The following is a 24,031-nucleotide window of genomic DNA, read 5'->3' as shown; positions in this document are numbered from 1 at the left end:
TCTGCTCCACAGCTTTTGTCTTTGTCTTTCTCTCTTCCCTCCTTTGCTTCAGATCTATACTTGTGTCCCTCACTCCTTCCCAGGTCCTTCTCCTGCATTCATCTTTTCTCTCTTAGCACTTCCTGTGTGTGTTACACCATTCTTTCTCCTTTTGTTGTCTATCTTCTTTGCTAGGGTGTGATTTCCATGAGGGTTAGGAATTGGCACCTGCCAATATTCCTAGTGCAAGATGTCTCCAGTAAATGTTTCTTGCTCTTAATACAGAGGTGCTGTTTTTTAAAATAAATTTTATTAAGTAGTTGTATAAGGAGGTTACAACTCTAAGTCCCATTATGAGTACAATGCATCTTGATCACTGTCACCCCCAGAAGTGCTATTTTTGTGTATTCAGATATGGAGGCCAAATTTAGAGAGCAGGATGAAAGAGAAGAACAACTGGTAAAGGCAAAGGAAAAATTGGAAAATGACATTGCAGAAATAATGAAGATGTCAGGAGATAATTCTTCTCAGCTGACTAAAATGAATGATGAGTTACGTCTGAAAGAAAGGTATGTGGATATGTTGATGGTTAGGCTCTGCTCTGTCTAAATGTTGAGAGGACAGAAGGCTCAGGGTTGTTGTCTTATATAGGTTCCAGTCTCCTCCTTTTCTCTCTTGATTTTGCTCTTGCTTTTGTGCTTGTAATGCTGGGATTGAGCCTGGGGCCTTGTACACATGAAGCAAGCACTCTACCACTGAGCTGAACTACCTGCCCCTACCCTCTGTTTCTTTCTATTACTGCTTTATTGTGTACTTAACTGTTTAATCTTCTAAAATGGACTTTGCCTATCTCCCTTGTCAAGATATATTGGTGTCCAGATTTTCTGTGTGTGTGTGCGTGTGTGTGTGTGTGTGTGTGTGTGTGTGTGTGTGTGTGTGTGTGTGTGTGTGGTATTGGAGATTGAACGCAGGGCCTCAAACATGCAAATACTCTACCACTTACTTGTGCTATTTCCCTCAATCCTAGTTCCTTTAGTATATGTATTTTTCATTTTCCCTGACTAATTGATTAATATAAGACAATAAACCTTCACAATATAGTATTTCTTACTCTGAATAATGTATAACTACCACACTTGTTAAAATCATCCTCCAGGCAAGTCATTTTTTTATCTGCCTTGATTTCAGAGATTATTACTCATAAATTATAGAACCAATGATTATATAAACCATATAATCATTAATAAAATTGTTGTTCTTGGTGGCTCACACCTATAATCCTAGCTGCTCAGGAGGCTGAGATCTGAGAATTATGGTTCAAAGCTAGCTCTGGCAGGAAAGTCCATGAGACTCTTATCACCAGTGGAGCTGTGGTTCAAATGGTATAGCACTAACCTTGAGCACAAAAGTTCAGGTACAGTGCACAGGCCCTGAGTTCAAGCACCAGGACCAGCATACACAAAAAATATAGTTCTTACTGGGCATGGTGGTACACAGCTATAATCCCAATGTTCAGGAAGCTAAACTGGGAGCATCCTAAGTTTGAGGTCCATCTGAGCTACAAAGCAAGTTCTTGACCAATGGGGAGACTCTGTCTCAAAAAACAAAAATAGTTTGTTTCTAATATAATTCTTAAATTTAAAGTGTCTTTATAAAAAATGACATCTCACACTGAATCTTGTTTTAGATGTGTAGAAGAATTACAGCTAAAGCTTACAAAGGCTAATGAAAATGCGAGTTTTCTGCAGAAGAATATTGGGGAAATAACTCTTAAAGCTGAACAGAGCCAGCAGGAAACAGCCAAAAAGCATGAAGAGGAAAAGAAAGGATTAGAAGAAAAATTGTTGGACCTGGTAAGGAGGGAATACATGGAACTGTTTGAACTTGTAAGGAGAGCAGGGTGGTCCATATATGGCCAAATGACTAACTCCTTCCTTTGGGGGGCTCTGCAGGAAAAGAAAATGGAAACAAGCCACAACCAGTGTCAGGATCTGAAAGCCAGGTATGAAAAAGCTAGTTTGGATATGCAAACAAAGCATGAAGAAATCCTGCAGAATCTACAGAAGATACTGTTGGACACAGAGGAAAGGCTAAGGACTGCACAGGAGGAGAACAGATGCTTGATGCAGGAGATGGACGAACTGAAAACACAGGCTGAGAAAGCCAAAGTAAGTCTGAGAGCAGAAGTGATGCCGCTTTGTGTAACTGTGTTCTAGCTGGCTTGAGTTCTGCACCAAGGCTGCAGGGGAGCTTAGAAAGCAGCAGCAAATGTGAGACATTGACTTGTCCCCACAGATGATAATCTCTCCGTATCTGGTGGATGGTGAATGGAATTTCCTGTGGTCCCAAGTGGTTTTTGTCCTTGCTCTTCCTTCTCAGAGATGGTGATAGCTTTCCCCTAAGTGTGCCTGGTAGCCATCATTACCCCTATGCTGCTTGTCCTCAGCTGTCACATAGCCTCTTGTTGCCTGAGCTCTGTTGGCTTGCTTGCAGTAGACTCTCCTGTGGGTGGGAAAGCATCTTCCTCTAGTCTTGGCTGAACCTGCTGCTACCCCTCACTGGGTTTAGGAAAGACAAACTACAGAAAGCAGAAGGCAGCAAGGGAAGCAAGTGAACAGAATTAGAACTGGAGAGTCTAGCTGAATGAATAATGCTCTACAGAGCCTACAGTGAGAACTATGGAGGGGACTTTCACGTGGGCCCATAAAGTCTCTGTGAACTTAATGACAAGGGGCTGGGAATATGGCCTTAGTGGCAAGAGTGCTTTCCTTGTATACATGAGGCCCTGCCAATCAGGACTTTCTCTTCTCTCCTCTTAAAAATATCTTTAGTGACTGGGTACTAGTGGCTCATGCCTGTAATCCTAGCTACTCAGGAGGCTGAGACCTTAGGATCGTGGCTCAAAGCCAGCCCAGGCAGGAAAGTCTGGGAGACTCTTACCTCCAATTAACCACCAGAAAACTGGAAGTGTAGCTAAAGTTTAAAGTCGTAGAGAGCTAATCTTGAACAAAAGAGCTCAGGGACAGTATGCCCAGGCACTGAGTTCAAGCCCTACAAATGGCAAAAACAAAACATAACAATTAAAAATAACAACAACAACAAAAAACAACCTACCTCCAGTTTGATGAGCCATTTAATGCTGGATATGATTCCCAGATCTACTATCTATTGGGAGAGTTCCATTTATTGGGATAAACTCTAATTTTGTAGTATTCCTTTTGAAATGTCATTACCTGGCCAAACCACAGCATTCTAGTTGCTAATGTGAGGTTTTACTGATTTTATCTGGTAGTTTTGTGTAAAAGTCATTTGGTTAAAATGTCATAACTCTTCCCTTCCCCCAAGTTGCCATGTGCATGTTTGATTGTAATAAATGTTAATGTTTTATAGACTCTGGAGAATCCAATTAAACCTAAGGTTATTACCTTAGGGAAGTTTATACAATATTCAACAACTTTTATACTCCATTCCAGGAGGTCATAGAACTGGTGAACCTGGCTTATGAGTTACCGGCCTGTAATTCTGCTGTCTAATACAATAGTCACTAGTTCTGTAAGACAATTTAATTTTAGATTTGTTGCATCTTAAAATTGCAGACCAGGCTCCAGTGGCTTAATCCTAGCTAACTCAGGAGGCTGAGATCTGAGGGTTGCAGTTCGAAGCCACCCCAGGCAGGAAAGTTTGTGAGACTCTTATCTCTAACCACCAGAAAGCCATAAGTGGCTCTGTGGCTAAAGTGGTAGAGTGCTAGCCTTGAGCTGAATAGCTCAGGGACATTGCCTAGGCTCAGAGTTCAAGCCCCACAACCCACCAAAAAAAAAAAAAAGATGCTATTTCTTTCTTGTAGGGAGTTATCAGGAATAATTTCACAAGTTGTTTCAAAGATAAGACAAGCTAATAAGCACTTTGCAAAGCTAAATTAATTTGCCTTGTATTATCCCTTTTTTCTTTCCTTCTTTCTTTCTTTTTCTTTCTTTCTTTCTTTCTTTCTTTTTTTTTTTTTTTTTTGCCAATCCTGGGGCTTAAACTCAGAGCCTGGGCACTGTCTTTGAGCCTTTTTGTGCTCAAGGCTTCTGCTCTAACACTTGAGCCACATCACCACTTCTGGCTTTTTTGAGTCATTTATTGGAGATAAGCATCTCACGGGGACTTTTCTGCCCAGGCTGGCTTTGAACTGCAGTCCTCATATCTCAGCCTCCAGAGTATCTAGGATTACAGGCATATGCCACCAGCACCTAGCTATATTACTTATCCCTTTATGGGATCTGTCTCTTCCTATTGTTATTTTATGGTTTCTATGCAGCTGACTGTGGAAAAGTTTAAACTTTGACAGTCTACATTAAGTTATTTGGGCTTGCATTTGTCTGCTTGATTTCATTTTGTTTCCATTCTTTCCATCTTGTGTTTCTGTAGTCGCTAACTTGTTTGTTAACATCAGCCAAAAAAGAAATTGAACTAATGTCAGAAGAGCTGAGGGGTCTGAAATCAGAGAAGCAGCTTCTTGCACAGGAAGGAAATGCTTTAAAGGTAGAAAAAGGTTCGCTTTTATCAAAATTGATAGAAATGGAGGCCAAAGTAACTTTGCTTCAGGAAGACCAACAGAAATTATGGTCAGTAAATGAAACTCTCAATGTAGAAAAGGAAAAAGTTTTTAAAGAAAAGCAAGATGCTGAAAAGCTTTACAAGCAGGAACATATTGATAAAGAAGCTCTGGCTATTGAGAGAGAAAAATTGCTTAAAGAAATCAGTGTTGCACAGGAGGAGCTTTTGAAGATCCATGTGGAAAATGACTCTTTGCAAGCCTCCAAGGTGCACATGCAGGCACTCATCGAGGAGCTCCACTTCCGCACAGATACTCTGATAGCTATGTCTGAGAGGGCTCGACTAGAAAAAGACCACCTGGAGGATCAGATCAAGAAGCTTTCTGCCGAAAACCTCATCTTGACAAAAGACAAGGACGATATCATTCAGAAACTTCAGAGTGCTTACGAGGAGCTTGTCAAGGATCAGAAAGCCTTGGTCCATGAGATTGAGGAGCTCACATCAGAGAAGAGGTCAACAGCTGAGAAGCAGTTGAGCCTTGACAACATGTGCCTCGCCCTAAAGGCAGAACGAGAGAGCCTTCTCCAAAGCAACAGAGACCTGCAGGTCGAGAAGGACACACTACATCAGGGTCAGGAGAAGCTGAGTGCCAGCCTGGAGGCTGCCCTGCAGGTCAAACAGCTCCTCAGCACTGAAGCTGATGCTCTGCACACACAGCTGGACTGTGCCAGCAAAGCACTGAGGAAGGCTGAGCTGGAGACAAGGCAGCTTCAGGCTACCAATACAAGTCTTACAAAGCTCCTGGAAGAGATTAAGACAAGTCGGGCAATCACGGACTCTGAATGCATCCAGCTTCTCCATGAGAAAGAGACTCTGGCTGCCTCTGAGAGAAGGCTTCTGGCTGAGAAAGAAGAACTTTTAAGTGAAAATAGGATCATTGCAGAGAAACTCAGCAAGCATTCTGAAGAAGCCACCCATCTCGAGATGAGTCTCAATGACAAGATCACATGCCTAACTTCTGAGAAGGAGATGGCTTGTCAGAAAATTACTAAGCTTAAAAAGCAGCAGGACAGCCTCTTGAAAGAAAAATCAGCACTGGAAGTACAAAATGGAGATTTACTTTCAGAGAGAGAAAATTCCATCAAAGCAATAGGAGACCTTAAAAGGAAGTATGAGCAAGAGGCTGCAAGCCGAAGAATAATTGTTCAGGAGAAGATGAAACTACTCGGTAATATCGATGCTCTGAAGAAAGAGCTTCAGGAGAGAAAACAGGTAAACCAAGAGTTAGAGGCCAGTAAGTGTGACCTCTCTTTAATGCTGAAAGAGGCTCAAAATGCCAAAAAGGATCTTGAAAAAGAACACACCAACATGATGCAAGCAAAGGAGAATTTGAATGCTGAGCTTAAGACTTGTTGTTGTGAAAAGAACATGTTGCTAAGGGATGGTTTGAACCTGCAAGAAGAATGTCAGAAATTAAATGAGGAGATTCATACAATGCAGCAGTCTTTAATCTTGGAAAAAGAGGCCAGAGCGAAAGAAAATGAGTCATCCTTGTATGAAAACAATAAACTTCATGGGAGAATGGTGCTCTTGGAGCAGGAGGTGGATGGGTTAAGAGTATGTACAGAGCAGCTTCAATCTGAGAATTTTGTACTAATCCAAGAAAAGACCAAATTGGAACAAGAAGTGGTGGAGATAATTAAGGAAAAGGAGCTCTTGAGTGTGGAAACAGCTCAGCTTGCTGCCAATATAGAGACCCTGAAAAGTGATTTTGCTGCTCTGTCCAAGTCCAAGTTGGAACTGCAGGAACTACACAGCTGCCTCACCAAGATCCTGGATGATCTTCGGCTGAACCACGAGGTAGCTGTGGCTGACAGAGCAAAGGCACTGCAGGATAACAAGAATGTCCTGGCTGAGAAAAGAGAAATGATGCTGAGAAATGACGAGCTCCTGAAGGAGAAGGAGAAGCTGGAAGAAAGCTACTTTCTCCTACAGAAAGAGATTAGCCAGCTGGCCAAGACCAACAGCCACATTTCAGCCAACCTCCTAGAATCTCAAAGTGAAAACCGTACTTTGAGGAAAGACAAAAGCAAGCTTACCCTTAAAATTAGAGAGCTTGAGACTCTTCATTCATTTACGGTAAAGTGAGAGGTTCAAGTATCGAACACTGGGACTACTTACTAACCCTCTGCACTAACATTAGTAGCTTACGTGAGTTTTTCCCTCATTGCTACTTATGAAAGTCTACCCAGTGCAGTCCCTTCATGTCTCATTTGTCTCCAGCTGTTCATTGCAGTCTGAAAGGGCAATTCTTTACTAAATATCTAATTGTAGTAGTCTCTCCCCTGTTTAGGAAAAGAAAGGCAAACTGTGAATAAAAAAGATTTCTTTTTTGATTTAAGGGAAAACTTTGTGAAAAAGCTGTGGTTGGGGCTGGGTTCAATTTCTCATATATATATCCAGAAGTGGCGCTGTGGCTCAAGTGGTAAAGTGCTAGCCTTGAGCAAATAGAAGCCAGGGACAGTGCTTGGGCCCTGAGTTCAAGCACTAGGACTGGCCAAAAAAAAAAAAAAAAAAAAAGTTGTGGTAAGGGCTTAAGAGCAGTAATACAATGGGAACATATTGAAATATAATATGTGCTATTTGGCTTTTAACTGTTCCATTGAGTCTTTTTGGAGTTAGAAGATTCCACTGAAACCTCTATTGCTATAACTGAGTATAACATGGAATTCTTATAAACCTTATTACATAAGCCAAATAAAACTGCAGGCAGTACATAGGAAGATTTTCTTTGGGGGATTATTATTTTTTTTATATTTAGAAGCCAGCATGCATTATTTCCATATGTTGTATACATCTTTTTTATTCACAGCCACAATTCATTACCCACAGTTTCTCATAGACTTTCCATTAAATAGTTTTCATGAAACACTGAGCTTTATGTTGTAATTGCCCAAATAATTTATGTTTTTATGTGAAAAAATTGTCATCCTAAATCAAATGATTTCAAGAGCCTTAAATTTGAAATACCAAGAATAGTATTTTTAAACTTAGCAGCAATAAATATGATTAAGAGACATTCAGCTCTATGGGGAATTATTCTTTATTATCACTAGTCTTTTCAAATGATGAGAGCAAGCTTGCCAGTGCAACTTGGAACTTAGATGTAGGTTTAGAGGAATATGGAAATGAATTACTCAGAGATGGACTAGAAAAGATTTGTAACTTGTTCTACTTCAGAGTACAGATCCTTCATGTGTCTGTCTGCTTCAGGGTTGGGATGATGGCTTTGACCTCTGTGTGCCTCTCTTAGCCACACAGATACTGAGTGCTGCCTGAGCAGCATAGCCTGATTGTGCCTGATGGCATCAGGGAGGGTACTAACTTCCTTCCTCACAATGTTTTCTTGTACTTAGGCTGCTCAGACTGCAGAAGATGCCATGCAGATAATGGAACAGATGACCAAAGAGAAGACGGAAACTCTAGCCTCCTTGGAGGACACCAAGCAAACAAATGCAAAACTACAGACCGAAGTAATCAGATTTAAATGGTTTTTTGTACAAAGAACAGCTTACCGGCCTCATGGAATGTTTGATCACTAACTCAGGACTTTGTAAATTTTTGATGCATGGACTCATACAGGTTTCATCTGTGTTAGAGTCTAATGCATACCACATTCACGATAAAACTAAATAAAATGGATTACTTCACTACTTATTTAGTAGGACCAACCTTTAAAAATTGAGGGAGAGGGCTGGGATGTAGCTCAGTGGCAAAGTGCTTGCCTAGCAAGTGCAAGTCCTGTGTTCAATCCCCTTTACCAAACAAGAAAAGACAAAAAAAAAAAAAAGATATGAGGGAGAAACCCTAATAGTGTGGCTGTCAAAGATAATTATTTAGTGATAACACTAGAAGAAGGAGGTGCTGATGGCGTACCTAGTTTTTGTATCTTTTATCTTATGGCACATTGTTTTTCCTCAACTCCTTCCCCATTGGAACCACTAAATTCCAATCCCCAGCCCTGATCTTGATGCAGGCCTTTTCTTGGCCTAGTTCAGTACTGATTCCCATTTATGTCATTTTGAATTAGTCACTTCAGGAGCTGGGAAAAGTTTATGACATGCAGGTTCTATCCACAAGTAGCACTTCTTGCATAATTCCCTAATTGTCCCGATCCCCCTTCCCATCTCATAATAACTTTTTTTCTTCTTGGAAAGCTGCTACCTAAATCCCTAACAGACAGACTCATGAAATGGGTGTATAAAGTTCTGTACACCCGGCACTTGGCAGTGAGTGCCTCCTTAGCAAACTTGAAGCCCTAAATCCAAACCCAAGTACTCAGAGAGAGAGAGAGAGAGAGAGAGAGAGAGAGAGAGAGAGAGAGAGAGAGAGAGAGAGACCAAAAATTCATAACAGGCACTGCTGGCTCACTTCTGTAATCCTAGCTACTCAGGAGGCTGAGATCTGAGAATCTTGGTTCAAAGCCAGTCCAGGCAAGAAGTTCTGTGGGACTCATCTCTAATTAACCACCTGAAAAACAAGTGGAGCTGTGGCTGAAAGTGGTAGAGTACTAGCCTTGAGCAAAAGAGCTCAGGGATAATACCCAGGCCCTGAGTTCAAGCCCCACAGCCAGGGGGAAAAAAAAGGACAATCAAAATTTGAAGCCCGTGTGAACACAAGTTTAGGAAATGTCTCTGACCTTTAAGGTTGAGATCAGAGAAAATTATGCATCTGTTGTAGCCAGACCATAAATCTGGATGAGCCTTGAACCACATCTTGGGTCCATTGTGATATTTCGTTTTTCTTTTTTCCTGGTCAAGGGGCTTGAACTCTGGGCTTGGGCACTGTCCTTAAACTTTTTTGCTTAAGGCTAGCACTCTACCACTTTGAGCCATGGTGCCACTTCCAGTTTGCTGGTGGTTAATTGAAGATGAAGAGTCTCACGGACTTTCCTACCCAGGCTGGCTTTGAACTACAATCCTCTGGTCTCAGTCTACTGAGTAGCTAGGACTACAGGTGTGAGCTGCCAGAATCTGGCTGATACTTTGTTTTTTTCTTGATCATAAATCTAGGAAGTTGGTGGTATTAAAACTAAAAAGATACTTTCTAGATTCCTGGCTGGTGACATGAAAGAACTCTTGTTATTGGCAGTAGAAGACAAAGCCACCAAGGCCCAGAGAACCAGCCTGACCTCAGGATTACACCATGTAATTGATAGACTCTTTGAGCTCTCATCCTTGACAGGTGCTTTGCACACTAAGCTCCAGCCACCTGCCAGAGCCTCCCCTTAGCCACTCCCATATTTCAGCAACTTACCTGGCTTTCTCACCAGGAGCCAGACCCTTGGCTAGCTATATCCCTTAAGGGAAGTGCTGGGCCTGAATGTGTACAAATTCCCTTTGGTTTTATGTGGCATATTTCTCTTCATATAAAAGTTCAAGTGGATACCTAAAACTTTTTCCAGTCAAATATGTTAACTCAAATAATAGTTTTTTATAGAAAGGACTATGTAAATTTAGTACTGACACTGGGAAATTATATCCAGCATCACTAATGTATAGGGAAGGAAAGGAGTCTTATTTAATCACAAGGAATAATCCTTGCCTTTTTTTAAAAGATGGATTATTTTGAAATAGCAAGCTTTATTTATTTGGGGGGGGGGGATCAGTTAACTCAGGACTTGGGTGTTAGCTCAGCTCAGGGCTTTCCCTGAGCTCTTTTGCTCAAGGCTAATGTTCTACCACATTGAGCCACAGCACCACTTCTAGTTTTCTTGTGGTTCACTGGAGACTCAGACTTTCCTGCCCAGGCTGGCCTTGAACCATGATCTTCAGATCTCAGCTTCCTGATAAGTACTCGGCTTTGTGTTCCTCAGCTTTGTGATAAGTACTGGGAATTGTACACAAGATGAAAGAGAGCCAGATGAACAAGAAATATAAGGAAGAGACTTGGAATTCATAACAGACTTGTCATTTGTAATCTTTTTGCTTAGGTGAACTGCCCCCCACCTTTTTTACAAGTGACTGATTTCATCTATTTTAAAATACAATTTTTATGAATAATTTGTCTATCCAGCCAAGCTATTGAAAAAGGAAATAATTTCATCAAGCGTTTTTTTTTTTTCTTGGTCTTTAAGTTGGATACACTTAAAGAAAACAACCTGAAAAATGTGGAAGAGCTGAACAAATCAAAAGAGCTTCTGACAGTTGAGAATCAGAAAATGGAAGAATTCAGGAAAGAAATGTAAGTTTATGTTCTTTGAAAGAAATTATGGAACTTATTTTAAATTGCAAAAAGGAAAACAATGCTATTTGTTTGTTTTTGGTGCAAGACCCTGGGCTTGAACTCAGAGCCTAAGCACTGCTATGTTCTTTTCCCTCAAGGCTACTGCTCTAGTGTACCACCACTTGAGCCACAGCTCTAATTTCAGCTTTTTGAGGGAGGGCAGTTAATCGAGGTAAGAGTCTCACAGACTGCCCTGCCCAGGTTAGCTTTGAACTATGATCCTTAAATCTCAGCCGCCTGAGTAGCCAGAATAATAGGCATGAGCCTGACAATGCTAATTGTTTCTCATTTGTTTTTTTTAAATTTTATTGTCAAGGTGATGTGCAGAGGGTTGCAGTTACATACAAAGGTAGTGTGTACATTTCTCATCAAACTTGTTACCGCCGCTTTCATTTTGGTAATAGTTTTTTAAAAATTGAAAACTGCCTGAGGGAACAAACAATTGCATTTCTGCACCCCAAATGCTACTATATCCTCCAGAAGTAAACTCCTTAACCATTATTAACTCAGAACTACAACTAAATTAAAGGAGCAAAGGTACCTGTGTGTTGGCTGAGAAGTTATGACATTTAGCATTCAAGTATGACTTGAAAAAGCTATGAAAATTTAAGTCTCATCAGAGGTTTGAAGTTGTATATGTTTAATAATAGGCAGTCTCCACATTTAGAACCCTTATGCCCTATAGGAAAAAATACCCCAGCAATATCAAGAACAATCATCTGACCAAGAAACTAAATGATCAGCATTTTGAATGACCATAAAAATAGGATTTATGAGCTCAGAGCTGGTGGCACCAGCCTGTAATCCTAGTTACTCAGGAGGCTGAGATCTGAGGATCACAGTTCAAAGCCAGCTGGGGCAGGAAAGTTTGTGAGACTGTTATCGCCAATGAATTACCAGCCTGGAAGTAGCTCTGTGACTCAAAGTGATAGAGGCTAGCCTTAAGCAAAAAAGCTCAGGGTCAGTGCCCAGCCCCCTGAGTTCAAACCCCATGATTGACCCCCTTCCCCCAAAACAAAAAGGATTGGGCTAGGGAAGGAAAGAAATGAGGGCGAGGAGAGAAAGAGAGACTGGTTACATTCAGAAAGAGTCACTTCAGTTAGTTTTCCCCTGTGACACAAGTAGCTAAGCTAACCTTGGGTATTTACAATGTTGACTTCAGTTCATTTGTGTCACACAGGCAGCTGGTAAGGGAAGATGGGAGCTACAGAAGAATCCCTAACCAATCTTTCACTGCCAAAGCCCTAGTCCTCAGCTCTCTGGGCCATGTTAGGTAATGAATGAGCAGGACCAAGATGAATGTAGCCAAGATCTCTTAGGATTTAGATATTATTCCTGAAGTGCTCCTTAGGAGTCTTGTAGTGCTCCTTAGATCCTTCTAGACTTTCACTGAGACTACCCGTTAATGGTCAAAGTCCTTATTAGGTCTTGCCATCTCACTCGCCCCAGTTTGTGTTGGATTGGTTTTACCTCTATAAAGAAATCAATTGTGGCTGAGACTGTATGTAGTTCAGTGGTAGGGTATATGGCAAGCACATGAAAAGTTCTGGGTTCAACCCTCAGCTCCAACAAAATAGAGCTAACTACTCTTTGTATTTGGCTTCCTGTCTGTGGAATCAAAGGCATGTGTAAAAATCTTTGGCCCAGCTGTTGACACAGTAACTGTAGCCTGTCCTTCCTGGTGTTGTCCACTGAAGGGAGTAGTTCAGCTAAGGGAGGAGTAGGCACCAGGTCAAACCAAGCATCCAACTTTTTATGCCCCAGGCTTGAGGGAATCCTGTCTTCCACTCAGTTCCTGGACACCTTATGGCAAGAACAGAGCTTCCCTCAGAAGCTGGTGAACAGACAGGCAGCAGGGAAGGGACAGTTGATTGACACTTCTCTAGACTTGGTCACATTTCAAGGACCATCTGCTATGGCAGGCTTGTGTGATGGGAACAGCACTTCTCCAAACAGTGTGGTTGTTTTGTGTTCTTTAGTTGCATTCCTTGGTGGCAAAATCTAGAGATAAAGGCGTGCCAGTATACCCTGGGGATTCTAAGAGGAACCCCACTCCCATAGAATACATCCCTCAGCACTGGAAGTGGAAGTTAGTACTTGTGACCCATGATCCTTTTCCTTGGTGCTACTTTTTAGCTGGTTTTATTTAGGAAAGCCATTGATTTTGGTTAGCCAAATGTTTTCAATGAAAGAGTAACAGTTTATTTCCCATGGTGACACATTTGTAATGGAGTCATGAGTAGAATATTATCGATTTTTTGTTTTGTCTCTCAGTTTAAAACTGCAGAATCTTTTTTTTTTTTGCTTGTTTCAGGCTATCTTGACATATAGAATGAAAAGTAGCTTCTTTAAAAGTTGTTAGAAATCTTTGTTATTGTTCTTTGCAGTGTTGAGGGTAGGACCCAGTGCTTTGAGCATATTAGGCATTGAATATCATCTCTAGTCCCTAGAAATGTTTCTGTATTTTCAGAATCCGTCCTGAGTGTCTTAGGATCCCTTTTTATCCGTGAAGTATATCTCCCCACTATGCACTGGAGACAAGTCAAAGAAGTGTCCTTGCATTTGAAGTGTGGCACTGGATCAAAAGATTAATGGCACTTTTTTTTGTCAGTCATGGTGCTTGAACTCAGTGCCTGGGCACTATATTAGTTACAGAGCCACTTCTGGTTTTCTGGTGGGTAATTGGAGATAAAAGTCTCACAGACTTTCCTGTGTGTAGCTTCAAACCATGATCCTCAGCTCTCAGCCTCCTGAGTAGCTATCATTACAGGCATGAGCCACCAGTGCCCAGCTAATAACACTTTCTATAGGTTATTACTGTAGGATATTTTGGCCAATTTTAGATTGCTATGTTAACTTTAATTTGCCTTACTTCAGTCTTTTAATGTAAACAATGAAGTGGTGCTGTGGCTCAAAGAGATAGAGCAGTAGCTTTGAGCTGAAGAGCTGAAGAACAGCACCCAGGCCCAGAGTTCAAGCCCCACAACTAACCACCCCCCCACCAAAAAAAAAAGAATAAATTAATGTAAAAAGTGAGTTTTTATTTATTTTTTGTTTTTTTGGCCAGTCCTGGGCTTGGACTCGGCCTGAGCACTGTCCCTGACTTCTTTTTGCTCAAGGCTAGCACTCGGCCACTTAAGCCACAGCGCCACTTCTGGCCGTTTTCTATATATGTGGTGCTGGGGAATCGAACCCAGGGCTTCAGGTATACGAGGCAAGCACTGTTGCCACTAGGCCATATTCCCAGCCCAACAGTGAGTTCTTAAAAGACTTGCAAGATGAGAACTGTTAAGAGAAAAGGAAGTGGAATGCAAGTATCATTATGACAGGCCATGCAATGCTGAAACTACATAGGCTCTGTGAGGAGAGTACCATCTAGAAAATATATATTGGTTTATGGTGATTGCATCTTAAGTAAAATCTTCTGATTGGTCATGGATTGATGAAATGAACTCTGCCTGCTGTGTGTGTGCACATCATCACATTATTAAAATTCTGGGGGCATTCAAAAATTCCGTAAACACCCACAAAAATATTTCTAGAAGGTAGGAATGTAGGTATATGTGCATGCACACACATATATACACATATGTACACTACACACATATACACATATGTACATACACATTTATATATGTGGGTGGATCCACAGTTAAAAAATCAATCATTTCAAGCTGGGCACTAGGAGCTCCTGCCTGTAATCTTAGCTACTCAGGAGGCTGAGATCTGAGAATTGTGGTTCAAAGTCAGGTCCTTCAGGAAAGTCTTTGAGAGTCTTATCTCCAGTTAATCACTACAAAGCCGGAAGTGGAGCTGTGGCTCAAGTGGTAGAGTACACTAGCCTTGAGCACAAAAGCTCATGGACAGTACCCAGGCCCTGAGTTCTAGCTTCAGGACCAACATAATAAAAAAATTAATCATTCTAGCTTTTGGATTACTAATTACTTGGGACTAAAATTCCTTCTCAATTTTACTTCATTTGCTAAATAAATAAAAAATTTCTGTAAAAATCTCTATTTAGTGTGATAGGAGAATTTTTGTGTAGATTTGTACCCCTAAATCATTGAGGCCATCCCAGAGTGCATCTTATAGATATGTGGAGAAATAAAAATCAAGAAAATTGAAGATGTCAGGCATTGCCACCCATTAGGCAATTGGGTTAAAAATAGATGTGTTCATGCATCAGCAGATGGATTCACATCCAGATGACTGGATTCAGAATTCAGCCATGCAGTTTTCTAAGTGGAGTTTAACCACCATAGACTAACTTGAAATTTAAAATTGCTTCGAAACCTTCTGTAGTATAAACTAAAATCCATTGATCAAGCAAAATATTTTTAATATCCATGTGTAAAGGATAATATATTCTGTAGGTTTCAGGTTAATTTTAACAATGAGAAAGTGTTTTATAAACATATGTACCCTGTTTATAGTTTATATATTGATTGTATTTATGTAACAAGTTAACTAGCAGGTTGTGTTATATTTTTAACTTTGTTTGGTTACATATTAGCATTGTGGAAATAATACCATCAAAATATAATACCTGTCATTTAGAGAGCTATTTCCTTTGGCATTTTACCTCTTATGTACTAAATACATACTCAGATTCATGTCAGCAATTGATTCTGAAAGATACTGGTAAATTAGATCATTGAACTTCTATTTCTGCCAGAGAAAAACATCACACATCTATACAACTAGAATAGAATGCTGTGGTATCACATTATATCACTAATAGAAATGTTCCTAAAAACAAGGATATAGTGGACCATTTCATTTTTTTTTAAAATAAAATTCCTTGTCGGGGTAAGCGGGGGTGGTGGGAGGTGGATATTGTGTTTGTTAGGTGTTTGGTTTTTTTTTAATGTAGTAATTATGAGTGGCTATCCTCCTTTTGAGATGTTAGTGCCATGTGGCCTCTCCTGCCTATAGCTAACACTGTCTCCTGTTGTTATAGATCCTATTGAGCATGTGACCCAGATCTATTTTCCTCAGTGCTGTGAAGCTGGTTGTCTCCCACAGTTTCCTTGCCTGTCTTGTTTCTATGGTAACTCTGCACTCACTGTCCTTGCAGAGAAACCCTAAAGCAGGCAGCAGCTCAGAAGTCCCAGCAGCTTTCAGCATTGCAAGAAGAAAACGTCAAACTTGCTGAGGAACTAGGGAGAAGCAGAGACGAAGTCACAAGTCATCAAAAGGTCAGTGAACCTTTGGCATGGCGGGTTTCTAGATCTGTTGTGCTGATTTCTATATACTTGGAGACTGCTCAGAGATATGTTTGATATGTTGGGCCATTCCAGATGGGATTTCAAGTTGCCTAGGCTGTATGTCTCCTTGTTTTTAAGCATGCTGCTTTTAGATACATTTTTAAATGAATTGACAGGTCCACTAAATACACACACACACACACACACACACACACTCACTCTCTCTCTGCTGTATCTGATAAGCAATTAGAAGATAAGATCTTTATTAAAAGATAGTCTTCCAGCAAGGCATTTAAGTGAAAGAGGACACTGTCATAATCTCTTAGCACTGCTTGGATTTCAAAATGATTTTTCACTTAGTTTTTTTTAAAATTGGTTTAAGGCAAAAGATTCCAGAATATGGATTTGGTGTGAGGGTCAACTGATTTTAAATAGAATTCTGCTTCCATTTAAATTTAAAGAAAATGGTTAAGTCTTTCACTAATAGACCTGTATGTGTGCATTCATGTGTGTTGATATATGTGGAATGTGGGTTATAACTGGGATGAAGCATAATCCATTTGCCTTTTATATTTAAAACAAACACAGAGGTTTCTGACACACATTGATTAAACATGGGGACAGAACTGGTTGTAAAGGAGGAGATATTCTACTTTGTATTCTTCTCTAATGTCAAACCAAAGTGCAGAATTAGCCACATCTGACCTAGAGCAGCAGCTTGAAATCACAGCTTCAATTAAGACTTTTGTAGTTAACTCATTCATCCTTGCTTTGTACTGCAAAGAAACCCTCTACCCAAGTACTTGGATAGAGTACTTTGGTGTCACTGTTGAGTGCCGTTTTTGGTGAAAGCACTTTCTGAAGAGTTAATTTCAGACTTTAAGATGTTCATTTTGGCTTTTCAAAGTTTTCTTGTTCTTAAATGCCACATTCTCTAGACTTCACAGTAATGTGATGCTGATGACTGAGAGTAGCAAGCTTACTGACTCTTACTTTGTGGCAGATACACCTAGATGATAGCTGTCATCTCACTTAATCTGCACTAAAATTCTATATACTAGCACTCTTTTTATCCCATGTGTAAAAGAGAAAATGGAAGCAAAAAGAAGATTGTAATTCAGTTAACATCATTTGGCAAGCAGTGTCAAGGGATGTGTGTCATCTTCTGATTTGGGTCTGGGAAAGAATTAAAGAATGTTGACTTATATAGAGTTACTGCTGTCTTCTGTGAGAAACTGGAGTTCATGAGAAATAGAAGCCCTTTGACCTGAAGAGGTTCTTTTTCTCCTGGCAACTAGCTAGAGCATCTAAAAACATTTATGTATCCACAGAACTTAGAAGAAGAGTTAGGATAGTTCTGAGTCTTTTCCCTTCTTGTTTTTTTTTTCATTTCATTGTCATTTCATCGAACATCTCTGGTGAGAGAGTAGTTCATAGTTGGAAGAACACAGAGATTACCCTCTCCTGTTAAGTTGTGACCTGCACTGGACTGATGATTATGTTTCCTCTCTGACACTCAGAGCTAGAGCTGTAAGGAACTCTAGAGATCTGACACCTGGAGCATAGGTTTTCAAGGCTTTTCTCCATCCTAACAGCTCTGTTCTCTATAAGAGGGATTTCAATTGCTTCTTGCTGAAAAGGCTTTGTGATTAACAGTTTTAAAATAAGTCATTCTGCAGGGTGTTAAAAATTAGTGCTCTCAAAGAACAGCTAGGAAAGTAACTTCCTTAATTTTTTCCCTTTGACAGTTCTGGGGTTTGAGCCTTAGCCTCATGCTTACTAAGCAGGTTTTCTACCATTTGAGTCTAGCCTCTAGCATTTTTGCTTTAGTTATTTTTTTAGATGGAGTCTCACCGAAAAATCCTTGGCTGGCCTTATACCACAATCTTCCTACCTACACCTCCCCATAGCTAGGATCACAAATGTGAACCACTTTGCCTGGCTCGAAGTATTGTTTTATCTCTAAAATTGGGAATTTTTGCTGGCTGCTGATACCTAGCTATTCTTTTATTGCAAACTTTTGTAAAGAGTAATCTGATGTCTGCCTTTGTTTTTCACCTCACATTTTTCCTAACCCCCTGCTGACTGCTGTTTGACCCTAGTGTACTCCTGCAATGACTCTTGCTAAGGTCTTCACTTACCTAATGATTTTAAAATCCAGGTTCTTACTTTCTGTTATCTGTGGACATTTGGTCTTGCCAGCACCCATACTCTCAACTTTCCTCCTTGACACCTTCCTCCTGATTTACTAGTATTATTTCTCCAGCATCTCCTGGCCTCCTACCCTTCCCATGTCTATTTCTGTCTTCTCTTTTCCTCTTCCCCCTGGTGAACACTTTGCCACTGTCAGAGAGCCACCCTACCTCTACTTTCAAGCTGAGGAGCTGCACCTTTTCTCCACAGGTTTGCCCATGCTCCTTAACTACATCTGTCACCATTCAGACTATGAGAAGGAAGGAATGCTGGAGTGTAAGTGACATAGAGTTGGAGTGAACAGACACATGAGTATGGGATGAGTATCTTGTTTTTAGTGAGGGTCCAGGTGCTTTATAGATTTGAGATATATACTTCATGTCTACTCTTGCTACTTCTTCACATGATTCCTGTTGCCTTCAGTTTCATAGCTTTTGTTGCATAGCTGAGGTTGTCAAAAGCTTTATCACTAAATGAGCACGGCATTTCTACACATCGATGGTGGAAGTGTTGAGTTGAGTGTGAACTTAGGCTGGGTCATGTAGTTTCAAAATCAGTGGGAACTATACAGAGCATTCTTTTCAGGAGAAATTCTAAAAATAATGTGGATAGAAGTCACTTCAGGTGGTCATATTGGAGATGTCTGGTTTGTCATTTCTAAACCTCACATGTATTCTGCCTTGTGAAGACAAATTCTAAAAATAAAATAATGTGAGTTCTTCAATAGAAACAGGCACCTCAAGTGGTCATCATTGAGATGCTTGGTCTGTCATTTTCAAACTTTACATATATTCCACCTTATAAAGATAGCATATTACTGATCTGTCACTATGGGAACAGTGCCTAATTCCCCCTGGTAATTTGCAAAATGAGGCTTCAGCTTGCTGTTGGAAACTGGACAGGGATTAGATGAGTCAGTACTGTATATCGTCAGCAGCTTTCTCAACAGAGGTCAGAGCAGAGGCAGTATATAAAAACTACGGTTAGCATCTAAATTGATTCATGAATAAAGGCCTTTTAAATAGGCTGAATTCCCAGACATGAATGTTTAAAAAAAGAAAGGCTATTTTTAGCCTCTCATTATTTTAAAAAATTAGTGATGATCCACCATCAGAATTTTAATTTGCTCTCAGGATTCTGGACAAATAGAGCTGATTGAAGTTGGATTACAGAATCTCCTCTTTCAACACCTAATGATACATAGGGTCTAAAAAAATACCAATTGAACAACAAAACTGTTAAACTTGTTTTGGGTAGCAGGAAGGGAAAGTGATAAGAGGTAAAATTGGAACATATTGTAAACATATGTGGACAATACCAATGAAATCCCTTTCTATATAGTTAAATGAAATAAAAATATATTTCAGAGTAGTGTTAAAACTTGGTATTAGAGCACTTGCTTACATCTTCAAGGCCCTGGGCTCTGTCTCCAGCACCACAAAAAGAGAGAAGGAGAAAGGGAGAAAAGGAGGCAGGGGAAGTAAGGGAGGGGAAGGGAGGCATTGGTGGTCCTCGCCTATAATCTTATTTAGGAGGCTGACATCTGAGGATTGAGGTTCAAAGCCAGCCCAGTCAGGAAAGCCTAGGAGATTCTTATCTCAGTGGCTCAGTGCTAGCCTAACATGCTTGAGGTCATGGGTTTAATCTCTGTCATTGCAAAACATAATTTTATAAAATAAATGCACAATATAAACCTTTATTATTATTATTATTTTTTTTTTGGCCAGTCCTGGTGCTTGGACTCAGGGCCTGAGCACTGTCCCTGGCTTCTTTTTGCTCAAGGCTAGCACTCTGCCACTTGAGCCACAGCGCCACTTCTGGACATTTTCTGTATATGTGGTGCTGGGGAATTGAACCCAGGGCCTCATGTATACGAGGCAAGCACTCTTGCCACTAGGCCATATCCCCAGCCCATAAACCGTTATTTATTTATTTATTTTTGGCCAGTCCTGGGCCTTGGACTCAGGGCCTGAGCACTGTCCCTGGCTTCTTCCCGCTCAAGGCTAGCACTCTGCCACTTGAGCCACAGCGCCCCTTCTGGCCGTTTTCCATATATGTGGTGCTGGGGAATCGACCCGAGAGCTTCATGTGTAGAAGGCAAGCACTCTTGCCACTAGGCCATATTCCCAGCCCTATTTTTAAAAATCCCCCTTACTACTTGTAATGGGTATGTCATTCAGCTAATATTGATAATGGTTACTTGTAAGTGACAGAATTGAGGAACTTTTTTCTTTTTCTTTTTGAACTTTTTCTATATAATATTGTTTAAATTTCTTTAAAAAAGAGCCTGTATTGGGCTGGGAATATGGCCTAGTGGCAAGAGCGCTTGCCTCATATACATGAAGCCCTGGGTTCGATTCCTCAGCACCACATATATAGAAGTGGCACTGTGGCTCCAGTGGCAGAGTATATAGCCTTGCGCAAAAAGAAGCCAGGGACAGTGCTCAGGCCGTAGGCCAAGCCCCAGGACTAGCAAAAAAAAAAAAAAAAAAAAAGTTTAATTCTAATTAACCACCAGAAAACTGGAAGTGGCACTATAGCTCAAAGTAGTAGAGTGCTAGACTTGAACAAAAGAGTTCAGGGACAGTGCCCAGGCCCTGAGTTCAAGCCCTGTGATGGGCGGGAGGGGGATGGTAAGGGGGAAAAGAAAAAGTATTCTCTGAAAAATTGTATTTTATCTGCAACTTAAGTAATCATTTAAGGACAATCATGTCTGATCTCACAGAGTTCTGGGTCTTTCTTATTTTTCCCAAAGTTGAACAGAGATAGCCTTTTTTTTATTGTTGTTGTTTTGCTTTGTTTTTTTTTTTTTTTTAGTTTAGCCAGATGCCAGTGGCTCATGCCTGTAATCCTAGCTACTTAGGAGGCTGAGATCTAAGGATCATGGTGAGAAGCCAGCCTAGGCAGAAAAGTCCCAGGAGACTCTTATCTCCAATTAACCACTCTAAAACTGAAAGTGGAGCTGTGGCTCAAAGTGGTAGAGCTCTAGACTTGAGCAAAAGAGCTCTGTCTGATAGGCAAGACTGGAAAACCTCACACAAAGGGAATTTATTTTGTGTTGTCAAGATTGAGCTATTATTTTGGACTTCAGAACACCTGCTTAGAGAAGAGACTAAAATATCTCAAATGAATCACCTCAGCAAGGGAATTGGTGAGAAAAGAATTGGGTTAGCATTGGCTCAATTACACTAGTTCAGTAGGGAATTCCTCATTCTGTGAGAGCCTGGCTTCCATGTGCTACTGCTAACTCATTGAGAGCAGGGCAATCTGTCTGACACATTTGTTCACTCAGTGCTTGGTTACAAGTGCCTACTAAGTCTGTTCTGAAATAGGAGATAGCAGTGAAGATTTTTATTCTAGTAGTTCAAGCTTACAAAAGCAAGAATTCTATATGTAATGACTTTGAACATCTACACGGTTCCCATTTGTTATCAACCGGCCTCTGAGGACTTGTTCTGAACTGAATTCTTTGTTTTTGTTTTCAGTTGGAAGAAGAAAGATCTGTACTGAACAATCAATTGTTAGAAATGAAAAAGAGGTAGGTTTTTTTTCCTGACGTGTGTGTGTGTGTGTGTGTGTGTGTGTGTGTGTGTGTGTGTTAAGGAAAACTTCAGAAAGTGATGTGCAAAGTAACTTAAAAAAAACAATGACCTTTTTATATTTAGAAAGTAGCATGTGTTCATTTGGTATGCTTATCATTAAAAGATTATGAAAAGTTCCATTGCATTTACTCAGAAGTATTCTAAAATCTGATTGTTTCACATACTACCCTTTGCTCCTGGTCCTAGTAACTAAAATACTATAATTTTATTGATAATAATTGCTGCACATAAAATACTGATCTCAATTAGATAAAAATTATAATTCTTCAATAATAATGGCTAATACCATTTTAAATGTTTATATTTGCTTTCTAAAAAAATAACTTACTCTATAATATTCAAATGGAAACCTAGTGGGCTGGGGATATGGCCTAGTGGCAAGAGCTCTTGCCTCAAATGGAAACCTAATGTAATTTTCCTGGTACTTTTGAGAAAGTATGACCATGGCCCACAGAAACTCAACATTCAGATGCCTGATGCATGCATCCTGATTGGTTTTTTTTTTTCCTTTGAAACATACAAATTTAGGTCTGGGAGTATGGCTCAAGTGAGAGAAAACTTGCCTAGCAACTACACTCTGAGCTCAAATCCCAGTGCCACAAAAAAGTATATATTAGAAAATAAAATAAGCAGATTTGTCTAGAGTAATTAGGTTTCACCTGTGCTATGTAGGTATAGAGTATGCAGTCATTGAGAACCACAACCTGTCTAAAGGTTTGCTGCAGAAGTATGACTGCTTGTGGATCACAACAGTAGCATGGGTTTTTCTGAAGAAAGGAATCAAGGGAGGAAGGGGATGAAAAGGAGAGAGGAAGGAAGGAAGAAAGGAAGGGAGGGAGGGGAAGGAGGGAAGAAGGAAAGATAAGAGAAGGAAGATAAGAGAAGAAAGCTGAAAATACAGCTCAGTTTTAGAGGGCTTGCCCAGCGTGTACACAGCTATGGGGGTGGGAAAAGCAAACCTTTAAGAACCGCTACGTAATAGGAGCCAAACCTAGGTGGCTCATGCCTCTAATCCTAGCTACAGAGGAAGCTGAGACCTGAGGATTGAGGTTTGAAGCCAACTGGGGCAGCAAAGTCTGTGAGACTCTTTATTTTTAATAAACTACTCAAGAACATAGCCTAGTGGCAAGAGTGCTTGCATCGTATACATGAAGTCCTGGGTTCGATTCTCCAGCACCACATATATAGAAAATGGCCAGAAGTGGCACTGTGGCTCAAGTGGCAGAGTGCTAGCCTTGAGCAAAAAGAAGCCAGGGACAGTGCTCAGGCCCTTAGTCCAAGGCCCAGGACTGGCAAAATAAATAAATAAACTATTCAAAAAAAGCCAGAAGTAGTGCTGTGGCTCAAATGGTAGAATGCTACCCTTGAGCAAAAGCTCAGGGACAGCACCCAGGCCCAGAGTTCAAGTCCCATGACCAGCCAAAAAAAGAAAAGAAAGAAACTATTCGTCCATGCTCTTAGCTTAGCAGTGTATTGTTTCTCTTGTCAGGACAGAGGGAGGGGCTTTCCCTGTTCACTGGCCATGGATGCATGTGTCTTACAGTTAGAAATCAGGATTTTATTTAGCCTACAAAGATACTTGGATTACACTACATTCTAAAGGATATCAGGGCTGGCTATGGAGGTGAACACCAGTAATCCAAGCACTCAGGAGATGTTGAGGCAGAAAGAACAAAAGTTTAATTCCAGCCTGGACTACATAATGTGCTGCAGACCAGTCAGAGCTACAGATTAAGAACTTGTCTCAAATAAACAATAAAAGCCAGTGGCTCACACCTGTAAACCTAGCTACTCAGGAGGCTGAGATCTTGGGATTTTTGGTTGAAAGCCAGCCTTGGCAGACAAATCTGGAACTCTTTTTCCATTTAACCAGTAAAAGGCTGGAAGTGGAACTGTGTGTGATACCCTTGAGTGAAAAAGCCAAGCAAGTATCAAGCCGCAGTATCAACATGAAAGCATATAATAAATAAATGAATGAATAAATAAGACCAGAACTACAAGCAAAGGATCCTGGAACAGGGTGCATTTCTTTCTCTGTTTTACGTTAAGAAATACTTAGATTCCTTCTTTCAAATTTCAGTGAGGCCAGGCACCATGGTTCACACCTGTATTCCTAGCTACTCAGGAGGCTGAGATCTGAATATCGGGTTCAAAGCCAGCTGGGCAGAAAAGTCTGTGAGACTCCAATAAACCACTCAGAAAACTGGAAGTGGTGCTTTGGCT

The 24,031-nt window shown here is 40.5% G+C and overlaps 1 protein-coding gene and 1 long non-coding RNA gene across 11 annotated transcripts in view; both read left to right on the top strand.

The window, feature by feature from the left end:
* Positions 1-24,031, top strand: part of Clip1 (CAP-Gly domain containing linker protein 1) — a 100,664-nt gene that overhangs the window by 65,273 nt on the left and 11,360 nt on the right. For 7 of the 10 annotated variants that reach the window (XM_048343017.1, XM_048343018.1, XM_048343021.1 and 4 more), the window contains 8 exons: positions 392-548; positions 1,667-1,832; positions 1,932-2,147; positions 4,393-6,660; positions 7,938-8,054; positions 10,658-10,764; positions 15,884-16,004; positions 21,692-21,744. In XM_048343017.1, the coding sequence (XP_048198974.1) occupies positions 392-548; positions 1,667-1,832; positions 1,932-2,147; positions 4,393-6,660; positions 7,938-8,054; positions 10,658-10,764; positions 15,884-16,004; positions 21,692-21,744 (3,205 nt within the window). The remainder of the gene's footprint in view (positions 1-391; positions 549-1,666; positions 1,833-1,931; positions 2,148-4,392; positions 6,661-7,937; positions 8,055-10,657; positions 10,765-15,883; positions 16,005-21,691; positions 21,745-24,031) is intronic. The other 3 variants (XM_048343024.1, XM_048343023.1, XM_048343025.1) reach the window with 1 other exon arrangement.
* On the top strand, positions 12,659-15,661 carry LOC125349168. The gene is made up of 2 exons (XR_007210470.1): positions 12,659-13,704; positions 14,066-15,661. It is a non-coding gene; the product is annotated as an uncharacterized LOC125349168 (long non-coding RNA).

This window comes from Perognathus longimembris, chromosome 3, assembly GCF_023159225.1.
Source record: "Perognathus longimembris pacificus isolate PPM17 chromosome 3, ASM2315922v1, whole genome shotgun sequence".
NCBI classification, from domain to species: Eukaryota; Metazoa; Chordata; class Mammalia; order Rodentia; family Heteromyidae; genus Perognathus; species Perognathus longimembris.
This window is presented reverse-complemented; position numbering and strand designations above follow the sequence as displayed.